At 47.6% G+C, this 12,609-nt stretch overlaps 1 protein-coding gene across 1 annotated transcript in view; it reads right to left on the reverse strand.

Moving 5' to 3' along the window:
- Positions 1-316: 316 nt before the first annotated feature.
- Positions 317-12,609, reverse strand: part of TDRD12 (tudor domain containing 12) — a 91,838-nt gene continuing 79,545 nt past the window's right edge. The window contains exons 26-33 of the mRNA XM_036346898.1: positions 11,543-11,635; positions 8,712-8,884; positions 4,673-4,782; positions 3,520-3,580; positions 3,319-3,432; positions 3,080-3,233; positions 2,931-2,997; positions 317-2,258 (exon numbers count right to left, since the gene is read on the reverse strand). Of these exons, the coding sequence (XP_036202791.1) occupies positions 2,167-2,258; positions 2,931-2,997; positions 3,080-3,233; positions 3,319-3,432; positions 3,520-3,580; positions 4,673-4,782; positions 8,712-8,884; positions 11,543-11,635 (864 nt within the window). The 3' untranslated portion in view covers positions 317-2,166. The remainder of the gene's footprint in view (positions 2,259-2,930; positions 2,998-3,079; positions 3,234-3,318; positions 3,433-3,519; positions 3,581-4,672; positions 4,783-8,711; positions 8,885-11,542; positions 11,636-12,609) is intronic.

Here is a 12,609-nt window from a genome sequence, read left to right on the forward strand (position 1 = left end):
AAACAGTAAATATAAATGTCCGGAAAAAGAAATGAGGGTTAGTTTCAGGTAGAGCCCTCTTCCCCTGTAATTGTTTTTTTAATCCTCACCAGAGGACATGTTTTGTTTCCTTTTCTCATTGATTTCAGAGAGGAAAGGAGAGAGAGAAACATGGATGTGAGAGAGAACCATCAATTAGCTGCCTCCTGCAAGTGCCCCGAATGGGGATCAAATCTGCTAAGTATGTGCCCTGACCGGGAATTGAACCCACAACCTTTTGGTATATAGGACGACACTCCAACCAACAGAGCCACCCGGCCAGGGCCTCCCCTGTACTTTCATTTAGCTGTTTGTGAACCACAGTGAGTGAGCATTCCGTCTTGACAGCAGGGCCCCCCAGCATTCGTACATGGGAAACACATTTGTGCAGCTCTAGGACTTGCTATTTGCTATGTTTAAGAGACCGAGTACACTGAGCATAAACTGTAGGTGGCTGACAAGCCCAGGGAAAGCCAGTGCAGCTCAGGAGGCTGGGCTGGCCGCCAACCCCAAGGCCTCCTGCAGCCGGAGCGAAGGCTGTGCCTACAGACACTGACACCTCATGAGGACTTAGGAGAGCTCTGCAGTCAAAACCTTTGCCAGCAAAGACCGAGCTTCCTATTTCCCGAAAAGCCCGCCTGATTTAGCTGTGGGAGCCAGGGCAGCAGCAGGGATGTGCTCCAGCCGCAGTCCAGGCTGCGCACCGTGTCCTCCTGCCAGGGCGGTGGTCTGACCTCCTGCTCAGAGCCGCCTCCCACAGCAGAGGCCCTGAGCAGCAGCAGTGCTCTGGGCACCTCCTGAGGAGGGGCAGCGTGGTAAACAGGCCTTGTTTTACAGATGAGGAAACTGAGCCAGTGTGACCCAAACCTGCCCACGGGACAGCCTGGCGACAGTTTACCTCTTTCACACAGTGCTTCTACCTGGGAGACCCACGCACCTGAGCATCTGTGCTTTCTGGTGTGAAAAAGAACAAAGACCTTGGGGCAAGTCGCACAGCTGTGTTCTAGAGCCGCTTCTCCACCTCTGGGCGCGGCTGCCCTCACGCTGAATGAAGATGTGCACAGCGCTTACATTTCCCAGTGGCTCTTTCTACCTTTTCCAATTCACATGAACAGTCAGGCTCTGGGCGCCACATTTAAGGGGTAGTGACAGTACACACTCCTCCCAACTGTCTTGTGAACCTGGTGCCACAGCCCCAGAACGGGGTCATGAATGTTGTTAGGCGTCATCACACCCAGGTGTCCTGAGGATTACCTGCAGGCACCCCACAGGTCCTTTTCCGTTTCCACTGAAGGGGAACCTTTGCCTCACTGGCCCAGGACTCTGCAGGTTCAGAGGGTCCTGCAGAAGCAGTAGCTTACCTCCAGAGAGCCTTGGGTCTGGCTGGTATGACTCAGGCCACCCCATTTTTATCCTTGAAATAACTTTATACGAAGTAAACTTGCCCGGAGTAGCGATCAATATCTTAAGGACACCAGAGGTGTTACTACAAGTTTGAATCCCAACTAACTCATGGCCGAAAGGCGCTGTTAAGCACTGCCAAGTATGGATTTATGAGACAGAAACTTCAACTTATATGCACAAGATGTTTTTAGGAATGCGCCAAACGTAGTTTTAAATGAAAAATACAAATAGACGAGCTCCAGATAGTACAGTTCATTATCCGAAAGCCGGGCGCTCTTTGTCATTCAACTGGGGTATGTCAGATGGGCTTCGCATGACGCAATGACGCAATGAGCAGGTCAGCGGGAAGCCGGGCTGTTAGACCAGCACTTCTTGTCTCCGTTTCCACCCTCCTTCACAGTCTCCTCTTCAGCCCTTTTTTAACATTTTTATTTTTTTATTAACTTGAGAGAGAAACATCGATTTGTTGTTCCACTTATTTATGCATTCATTGGTTGACTCTTGTATGTGCCCTGACTGGGGATCGAACCCACAACCTTGGCATATAGGGGCGACGCTCTAACCAACTGAGCTACCAGGACCAGGCCTCAGCCCATTTTTAAATAGATTCAGAATTTCTCACCATTACCAATCCCGGTGCCACCAGATGACCCCTCGTAATAAAAAGGTGTGAACGTGACTGCTGTTCTCTAGCGTCCAGTCACGCGGCGACCCCCTGTCCGCCTCAGGATCCGGCCCACACGCTCAGTCGCTCTCGGTCTCCTCATCCTCCGAAGTCTGGTCACTGCTCTCCATCACCTCTGCCACTTTGCAGGACAGGTTTCTAGATGTTACAACTAAAAGAGTCAGATATTAGTTCAAAACATATGTTAACTAATTGGCAAATCTTTTCCCCTCCCATTATTTTGGTCAATGTAGAAAAAGTCTCTTGGGCTCTACCTCTATCTATTATACAACTTATTTTATAATTTCATTATTTTAGGCAGGAAATGAGCAGGTAAAAATCGCTTGCTTATAAATAAAATTTTCTCCTAGGAAAACTACCTGTAAAAGTGTTATAAGAAGGTATGTTGCCCTAGCCGGTTTGGCTCAGTGGATAGAGCGTCGGCCTGCGGACGGAAGGGCCCCAGGTTCGATTCTGGTCAAGGGCACATGCTTGGGTTGCGGGCTTGGTCCAACATGCAGGAGGCAGCCAATCAATGATTCCCTCTCATCATTGATGTTTCTATTTCTCTCTTCCTCTCCCTTCCTTCTTGAAATCAATAAAAATATATTTAATCATCATCATCATAATAAAGGTATGTTTATAACCAAGAATGGATAGCTCCTCAAGCTGGAACATGTAGCATCAAGATCAACCACAGGAAGAAAACTGATTCCTAAGGGCTTTACAGGAATCACCCACTTCCCCGAAGGCCACACTTTCCCAAGATCAGCTGGGTGACTATGTCCACCCCATGGCACTCAGGACCTACCCTCTCTCTAGGGACGGGGACATCCCCTCTTACCCTTGGAGAAATGGCTCTCCTCTTCACATTCTTCCCAGTGATCAAAATCGAAAGCCACATTAGGATTCTGTACAATAAAACAGTTCACATTAAGTGAGAAAATAAAACACGCTCAGGCTGTTAAGACCAGCCAGTTCATTTCAACTCACCTTCTGTCTGAGTAAGCTACACCAAGATTCCCTTCTCTCTTTTGCAAGAGTGATTATAGGTTCCTCATTTTTAATTATGCATTTGCAATCGTCCTTTATTATGTTGGCCTGCAACTCCAAATCAGCCAAGTAAAATTTTTCTCCTACCCAGGCGCTAGGTTTACAAAAAGAAAAGAGTCAGTTTTTTAAAATGTTGAGGATTATTTCTATTTTACTTTATAAGATTTACATAGACCTACCTGAAAATGACTCTATCTCTAAAATATTTGCACTTGTAATCTTTTACATTCCTTATTCTTATCTTCAATATGACCACATCGTCTTTTTGGAACCATTTTATTGGTGGGTGGAAGCTGGAGGGAAAGAAAAGGGCTGACATCTATCTCACCACCACTTGCCAGGTGAGGACGGAGAGCGGACCTCGGGCGGGGCGGCCATACCTTTGCAGGGGCTCCGTAGTTCTGTTCACGGAAGCATCTCCAGTGTTTCCAGGTGAAGCTTCTGTACAAAAGGTCACATTTCCCCACAGGTTACTTATATGCAACGCCATCATGTAAACGCATATGCACTTATTCTGCATTTTATGCAACGTTTAGCCGAGGAAGAGCTCCCTAAGAGCCTAAGTTCCACAGTAACCTAAGTGTACACTTGCAAGGAATAATTAGGAAAAACTAAAATGCACAGCACTTAGTAAAACTAATGAAAACAGGCTTTGACAAATAGTACAATTAAACAACTGGGAAACTAAGGTTACTCTCTGAAAAGCACCCACATTACAGTCGGTGGCTGCAGGACACACGTGTTCAGGCTCCTCCGCTGTCTTCACCTGCTCGGACCCGCTAAGGTGACTTCCACAGCAGTAGGCAGGACACTCACGGAACAATACTAAGCATAACACTTTCTAAAACAAAGCTACGAAACTTCTCCATCTAAATTATTTGAAGCTTCCATCCAAAGACTGTCCATAGCAGCTTGAATAACAATAATAAAAAACTGAAAACAACACAGGCAATGGGGCAGTGAGGGCCTGGGGGGGGGGAGCAGGGGGGGGCTGGAGGGAGTCAACGGGGGAAAAAGGGGGACATATGTAATACTTCCAACAATAAAGAATTATTAAAAAAAAACATCATCCATCAATAGGTGAACTGATAAACTGTGGTATATTCACAGCAGAGAAAAATCTCAGCAATAAAAAATGCACTGCTGCACACTTATCTAGATGAATTTCGCAGACATACGCTGAATGAAGAAGCCACAAGAGTGTATACTATGTGCTTCAGCAAAACTGATGGCGACAGAAGTCAGAACAGTGGTTACTGGGTAAGGCTCCAGACAGGGAAGTGTCTAAGGGAGACGTCGGGGTTCTGGACACGTTCTTGTGTAAAAATATCTCATGAGCGGTGTGCACTTTACTGAATGAACATTATACCTCAAACAATAAAAAGTGAAAAAGTTACCAAAAAAACTACTGGAAGCCAAATTGTCAAAACTAGGAAGCTGGGCAATCCCCTCTCTAACCCATCTGAAGTGGAGAGCCTGCACAGCGGAACACCTCTCAGAGCGGTTGTATTAACCACCCTTTAAGGAACCAACCATGCTTCCGGTTTCCTGAGTTCGTTCCGCAGTCGGCACCTCCTTCCGAAGCCCCGTCCTCCGGCCGTGTGCTCTGCAGACAGGCGGCCTCTTCTGTAGACGACGGCTCCCTGGACAGAACAGGCGACGTTAACCCGAGGAGACAGGCGAAACCTGGCCCTGCAGGGACTTCCCAGCCAGAGGGCAGGCAGGCGACCAATGGCCATGCTGTGCCCACTCCCGCGAGCCACACGCATGCTGAGCTTACGGCTCCTTTACCCTTTACGGACGCCCCAGGGCAGCCAGCTCTGCTCACTCTGTGGGCCTGGCATCAAGCACAGAGCAGATGACTGATACATATTATCAGGTAAATACAGCAACTCATTTGCCGAAGTAAGTTCCTTGTCCAGTCATTCAACTGGAGAATAACATACTGCCCCCCACTTTAAGGAGGATAAAAGGGCAGAGTAAAAGCCATCTCTCCCCACCCCCACCCCATCCCTCAGCTCCTCTGACAAGCTTGGGTCTGCTTCTAGAAAGTCTTTGCATATAAAAGCAAGTATCTGATCTTTCTATCTCTCTCTCTCTCACACATACACACATGGGTGGGTTTAAACAGAGGAAACCTACTGAATTCACTTTCCTGCCCCTTACTTTATTGTACTTAATAAAACCAGAGATTAGAGGGCGGCCCACTTTCTCTCAAGTTTTTTAAATTGTGTTTCTCTTTTGGTTTTTTGAGCAGGTAACCACATTCATGTGGTTTAATAAATAAAAAAGTCTACACAGTGACTCTCCACCCTATTGCCCAGCCACTCAAACTCCCTCCTCGTGGCGACTACGAAATGCATTTTGTGTGCATCCTTTGAGAAGTCAAGGCTAAAGGAGCAAACCTACGCACCACGTGTACACCTGTGTATACCCGTGTACACACGCCCACCTTTGGGGTAGGGATGTGCGTGTGTCTCCAGGGGACTTGACTGACATGCATGAAGCCTGCGGCAGGGCACTGCCCAAACAGCGGAGAGCAGTGCCCATGTCCACCCACCGGGACCCTCCTCAGGCCTCGCCCGCTCTCAGGGGTGCAGCACCGGCCCTGCATCGCTCACCCTCTTCCTCAACCACAGCTCTACCTCCTTCATTAGACCCTCAGCTGTGGGGTGTCCCTTCCTCCTCACACACTCACCAAGTTTCAACTCTCCTCCACCCTGGAGCCCAGAGCCTTCCCCAGGGCTTCCTGCGTTCTAGTCTCATACTTTCAACCTCGTGACACGGAACAGGTCCAAAAGCAACGCGGTGTCTCCTCCTCTCCAACGGGCCAGCTGCCCCTGGAAAACGTCCTGTAGCCACCAACCTGCCACTGTCCTCAGTCCCCGGGCTCAGGGTCAGAGTCTCGCTCCCCTGCCTGTTGATCACTAAGCCCTACGGCCTCCCCATCTCCAGGCCCGAGTCCATCCTCTTTCTCAATCTGCTGTAGGAATGGAGCATTCTCCTGGCTCTGACCACGTTACTACCACAGTATCCCTACCCAGCTCCTGTAACTGCGCTTTCCCAGGGGGGCTTCTGCAGACTCGCGGCCCTCTACACCTCTCTCTACCTGTGTTCACGGCCGCAGGTGTGCAATTCTCCTCCACTAGCACAAATGCAGTGTGCATTTGGTAGGAACACTGTGAGGACCACCGGAAGCTGCCTGAACCGACTGTGCAGGAGCTCTGGAAAGTGAACGGTTTACAGCAGCCAACAAAGCCCAGTCAGGAAGCAGCCAGCTTCGAAAAGGGAGGCAGGCTCTGTGGTGTCCACTTGTCTCTGCCCCACACCCAGGGCCTGGCGGGCTTGTGGCAGCAGCTTATTCCTGTTCCCCCTCAAACCAGAGGGCGCAGAGCAGGGCCCCTTGCAAACTCTCTGCAGGCCATGCTGAGGTGTCTGGGGAGACACCGAGGGACTCAGGCACTATGCCTGTTTGTTTCACACATCTTGGCACACAGGCAGGAAAGCAGTGGGCAGGTTGGAAAAGCTGACACCACAGATGCCCGGGGCAGGGACTAGGCATGGAAACCCATAACAGACCACTGAAGGCCCAGAGGAGAAACTGGGTGAGACTCACTGGGAAACTAGGACATTTAGCAGCAGCACATTGTGGGGGTCAGGGAAGGGTGCAGAAAGCCACACACGTGCTGAGGCAAGACGCATGCTCAGAAAAGTCCTGAGACGACCTTGAACGTGACCTCAGGCTGATTTCTAGGCGAGGCTGTGGAGAAAGTGGGAATTTTCGTGCACTGCTAGTGGGAATGTAAAGTGGTGCAGCTGCCGTGGAAAACACTGGCAGTTCAAAAAATCAAACACAGAATTACCCCATGATCCAGCAAGTCCACTTCTGGGAATATTCCCAAGAACCGAAAGCAGGGGTGTGAACAGATATCCCTAAGCATGTTCTCAGCAGCACGATTCATACAGCCATTCGTCCACGAACATTAATAGATACACAAAGGGTGGTCTATCCATACAATGGAATATTTACTAATAATTTTGTTAGATGTAATAATAGCACACCAGTCAAGTTTTTAAAAGCCTTTTGTTCCACATCCTTGCCAACACGGTATTTTCTTTCATTTCTGGAGAATATGTAGTGGTATGACTGCACTGTATTTTTAATCTGCATTTCCCTGATGGCTAATGAGTTTAAGAATCTTTTCGCCCTGACCGGTTTGGCTCAGTGGATAGAGTGTCGGCCTGCGGACTAAAGGGTCTCGGGTTCGATTCCAGTCAAGGGCATGTACCTTGGTTGCGGGCACATCCCCAGTAGGAGTTGTGCAGGAGGCAGCTGATCGATGTTTCTCTCTCATCGATGTTTCTAACTCTCTATCCCTCTCCCTTCCTCTCTGTAAAAAATCAATAAAATATATTTTTAAAAAAAGAATCTTTTCATGTATTAGTCATTAGACAATTAATTATCTGGACACTGTGAAGTTTCAAGTTTTTTGCTCAGTTTTCTACAGGTGTCTGCAATTTTCATCTGGTTGGAAGGAGTTCTTGATTTGAGTCCTTTGGCAACACACACTATCATCCTCCCGCTTTGGGCGTTGCGAGTCCCTCACACTGCTGGGAGAAGTACAGACTGGTGCAACCAATGTGGAAACTGTGGGGCAGTAGCTCTAGCTTGACTCAGCAATTCTATTCTATCAGAAATACATTCATAAGTGCACCAAAACACAGGCAGGAGAATGGTTAAAGTACCACCCGACGTAGCCCAGCACTGGACGTGTCTCCCATCAACAGTAGAATGGGTAATTATGGTACATTCACACAATGGGATATAATTCAGCAATGGGAATGTCAGGCCGACAGCTACATGCACAACATGAATGAGTTTCACAAATAATGTTGTGCTAAAGAGTTAGACTTAAGAGAGACACACTGCATGCTTCCGCTCAGAGGACAAACCCAGTGCTGCCCTGGGAGGAGCTGGTCTGAGTCACGTCCTGTTTCTGATCTGGGGATGGTTTCTTGCTCAGAAAACCTACCAAACGACATTTACAACACGTGCACTTTTCTGTCTGTGCTGTCAGTAAACAGCTAATAAAAACTCATTCCATAAGAGGCACACAGTGAAATAATACATCTGGGATCCGTTTTATCACTCCACAAAAACAAAAGTGAAGGCTGAGGTCTGGTTAAAACAAGATTCCCAAAAGTAACTACTGAAGCTGAGTGATAAAAACAGGGAAACTCGCCGAGACCGGTTTGGCTCGGTGGATAGAGCGTCGGCCTGCGGACTGAAAGGTCCCGGGTTCGATTCCGGTCAAGGGCATGTACTTGGGTTGCGGGCACATCCCTGGTGGGACATGTGCAGGAGGCAGCTGATCGATGTTTCTCTCTCATCGATGTTTCTGGCTCTCTATCTCTCTCCCTTCCTCTCTAAAAAATCAATAAAATATATTTAAACAAAAAAAAAAAACAGGGAAACTCATTAAACTGTCTACTTTCAAAAAATGTCTGTAACGCTTGTAAGTTAGATTTCCACAAAACAGCTCTCCCAAAAGAGAGACAAAAATCCACTTACAGTGTTTGGCTTCGGCTTTCTTCAACAGTGTGTATTTTAGCTCCTTCGTACAATTTTTTCAGTTGTTCTATATGTTCTGGATTATCAATGCCCATTCCCATTGACAAAATTTCAGCTCGAACATTGTAATCAATGACAGAAGTTTTCAAATTTAAAAGTTTTGTAACGTGCACCTTGAATCAAAGAAAAAAATACATTTGCAGAATCAAACTTTGAACTTTAAATGAATCACAAGCACGCGCACGCGGCCTCTCGATCCAGCTCTGTAAGGAGTGATGCCCTGGGGCACATGCCTCCGTGTGCAAGGGCCTCCACTCACAGCTATCATTTCTTTTTTTTTTTTATATTGTCATGTATTTCATTTTAATTTGGGCATTCACAATTATCTTCGTATTTTTAGCTCCATTTCATAGATAAGAAAACTGAGGCAAAAAGAGATTTAATAACTTGTATGGCGGGAATGCTGGGGCTGTGGGTCTCCTCTCTGCGTGCTGCACGGAGGGGGAGACTTGAACCGGTTCGAGTAAGCTAGGAGGCGCTTTCAGGATTAAAGAATAATGAAAGACAGACATAAAATAGATTAAAAGCTTGGGCTGGGTGTGTTGTCTGCCCTCTGAGTCAAGGGACAGGCAGAGAGAGCCTGCCCTCTGGAGGGACAGGCACAGAGAGCTCACAGCCGATCATTTCATAACTGAGTCCCACGGGAATCTTCCAGAGCCCAGTCCCACACCGCACAAACACCACCAGCTCTGGGTCAGGGCAAGACCGGTCCTGGCATGGAAGCCCAGACGAGACCAATCTGTGATGCTGTAACCACCCACAACAGTCCTAGGATTTTCTGTTTTTGCTCCGGTACTTTGACCTCTCTCCACAAGGAAGACCCTGGTCTCCAGGTGCCCAGAAAGGCTCTCCGCCAAAGCCCCGAGTCCTGTGTTCTGGACAGTTTCCTCCACTATCTCTTCTGCAACCAAAACATTCTCACCCATTTCAATTGACACAAAATTAGATGATTCCTGTTGGTCGGAGATGCACACCAGGACTGGGCATCCCTTTCATGGCGTGCTGGCACTGCCTGAGGCACCTTCCTAGCGACCCTGGGGGTGTGGTGTGTCCCATCTGGGACTGGTGTTCCTCTCCCACAGTGGAGAGCCAGCTGGTCGAGTGGAGAAGGCAGCAGGCGTGGTCTGTCTCCCCCAGCGTGCCCCGGCCACTGCTACACTTTAGAGCTGCCTAAGCATATTTGCCAAAGGTGGGGAAGGGGTTCTTCTTTTTTGTTTTATTCTCTTAGCTATAGCTTTAAAAATTGCTGCTTGATGAAGTTTCCATTTTTCTCCAATAAAGAACCACAATATTGACTATTACAGTATCAACTAGTAATCTCTACCTTCACTTCTAAAAATCATTTATCCTCTTACTCTTAAATCTCATACCCAATCCAAATTCCTTTTAAAGTTTTAAGGCATTTCCAATCTTACAAAAATAACCTCCAGCAGAAGTTTTTACAAAATTAATTCCTTTAGCCCTAACTGGTTTGGCTCAATGGGTAGAGTGTTGGCCTGTGGACTCAAGGGTCCAAGGTTCGATTCCCATCAAGGGCATGTACCTTGGTTGCGGCACATCCCCAGTAGGGGGTGTGCAGGAGGCAGCTGATCGATGTTTCTAACTCTCTATCCCTCTCCCTTCTTCTCTGTAAAAAAATCAATAAAATATATTTTTAAAAAATGAATTCCTTTAAATTTTATCAATAATCAGTAATAGAGAAAACTTTGACTTGAAAAGTAGAGCTCCTGGGGCCAGGGAGAGGAGATGATGCCCGCTTCAGAGGGGATGCACTGAGACCCTGTTTACATGGCCTCATCCCACGGTCACCACCCTCCCCACATCAGCTCACAGCACAGGAGTCTCTGTTCACAAATGAAACTCAAGTGTCCCATACAGGTCCTACCTAGCACACAGTAGGTACTCTATCAATATTTAGTGAATGAATGAGATAGAAACTATGAACATAATAAAACCTATTTTTGAAAGCCCACGGACTGGAACTCCCCGCACTACCAATCACGGGTCGGGACTTTAAGCTCATTTACAACTAGACGGAGGGCAGTCACTGACCCAGGCCTCCCCACCTGTGTGGACAGAGGACCGTGAAACCGACCTAACAGTGCACAACCAACACTTAAAAAAGTGGAATAGGCCCTGACCAGTTTGGCTCAGTGGATAGAGCGTCGGCTTGCGGACTCAAAGGTCCCAGGTTTGATTCCAGTTAAGGGCATGTACCTTGGTTGCAGGCACATCCCCAGTGGGGGGTGTGCAGGAGGCGGCTGATCGTTGTTTCTCTCTCATCGATGTTTCTAATTCTCTATCCCTCTCCCTTCCTCTCTGTAGAAAATCAATAAAATATATTTTTTTAAAAAGTGGAATACGCAGAACTGTAAACATTAGAGACTGTCACATAGTAAGGACAGTTTCATGAAGCTTGTCTCAGTTGTGTGTGTGTGTGTGTATGTGTGTGTGTGTGTGAGTGTGAGTGTGTGTGAGTGTGTGTGTGTGAGTGTGTGTGTGAGTGTGAGTGTGTGTGTGTGAGTGTGTGTGTGTGTGTTCACACACATGCCTGTTAGCACTGGGAGACAATGCAAAAGATTCCTTTAAACAAAAACTCCACAATCAAATTATTACCCAAATAACATGAAAAAAACTCCTCCTAATTCAGAGTCCTAAATAAGCCTCCATTCATGTGAGACAAAAGTTACTCAAAGCAACAGGTTAGGATAACGTGGACTATTTCAGAGCCCATTCAAACACGTTTGTTTTTAAGGAAACCGCGTACTCACCATTGGATCAATCCAAACTGTATTTCCTAAAGCAAATACCACTTTTGCATCATGCAATTTTCCAGTAACTTTATGATGAATGTACCTCGTAACCTGAAAAACACACTGAAGTGGTTTATGTGAAGCTTTAAGACCTCGTTCTGTATATGCCATGTGGTTCTGCAACAAACTCCCATGCATTTCATTAGAGCTCACAGCCATCCCAGGAGTAGGTTATGGAGGCCAGTGTGTCCCTTTCATCGACTAGAGTGACTAACAGTGGAGCTGAATACCGGCAGGTGTGAGCCCTGGCGGGTGTGGCTTAGAGGATAGTTGGCCTGCAATTCCTGATCACGGGCATGTACTTGGGTTGCAGGCTCGATCCTGGCCCTGGTTGGGGTGTGTGCAGGAGGCAGCCAACCAATGTGTCTCTGTCACATCGATATTTCTCTCTCTCTCTCTCTCTCTCTCTCTCTCTCTCTCTCTCTCTCTCTCTCTCTCTGTCTCTCTTTCTCTCCCCTCCCTCCCCTCTTCTCCTCCCTCACTCCCTTCCACTTTCTCTGAAAAATCAATGGAAAAATATCCTCAGGTGAGATTAACAACAACAAAAGGGCAGATGCTAAAGCTGAGTTCACAGGTCCACGCCTCTGGACTCCTAATACTGCGTGCTTCCTACCGTGGACATGTGTCCCCACCTCCTCTGTTAACCATCAACCTGTCGTTAAGGTATGGATGTTTATTTCCTGGAAAGCTCAGTGAGAGTGCAGTAGGCGTTCCTGCAGGTGCAGGGGAGGCAGGCACACGCGGAGCTGCTCGGCACCAGGACCTGAGAGGCCCAGCAGATGAGACCTGTCTGAGCACCTGTCAGGCGCATGTTGACTCCAGTAAAGCAGACGGGGAGGGAGCTGGCTCGTGGTGACTGGATTATTTCCACCTCCACTGAACTTTGTAATTGTCTGAAAGGACATGCACAGGAGAACGTCGCCCCCATTTCTAGAGAAGGCTCCTCTTCAAGAAATACTTGTGGTGGATCATCTTGACAGACCAAATGTTTGCCATGACTTTCTCGCTAATGGCTACACACCCCA

The sequence above is a fragment of the Myotis myotis genome, unplaced genomic scaffold (genome assembly GCF_014108235.1).
Source record: "Myotis myotis isolate mMyoMyo1 unplaced genomic scaffold, mMyoMyo1.p scaffold_m19_p_19, whole genome shotgun sequence".
NCBI lineage: Eukaryota > Metazoa > Chordata > Mammalia > Chiroptera > Vespertilionidae > Myotis > Myotis myotis.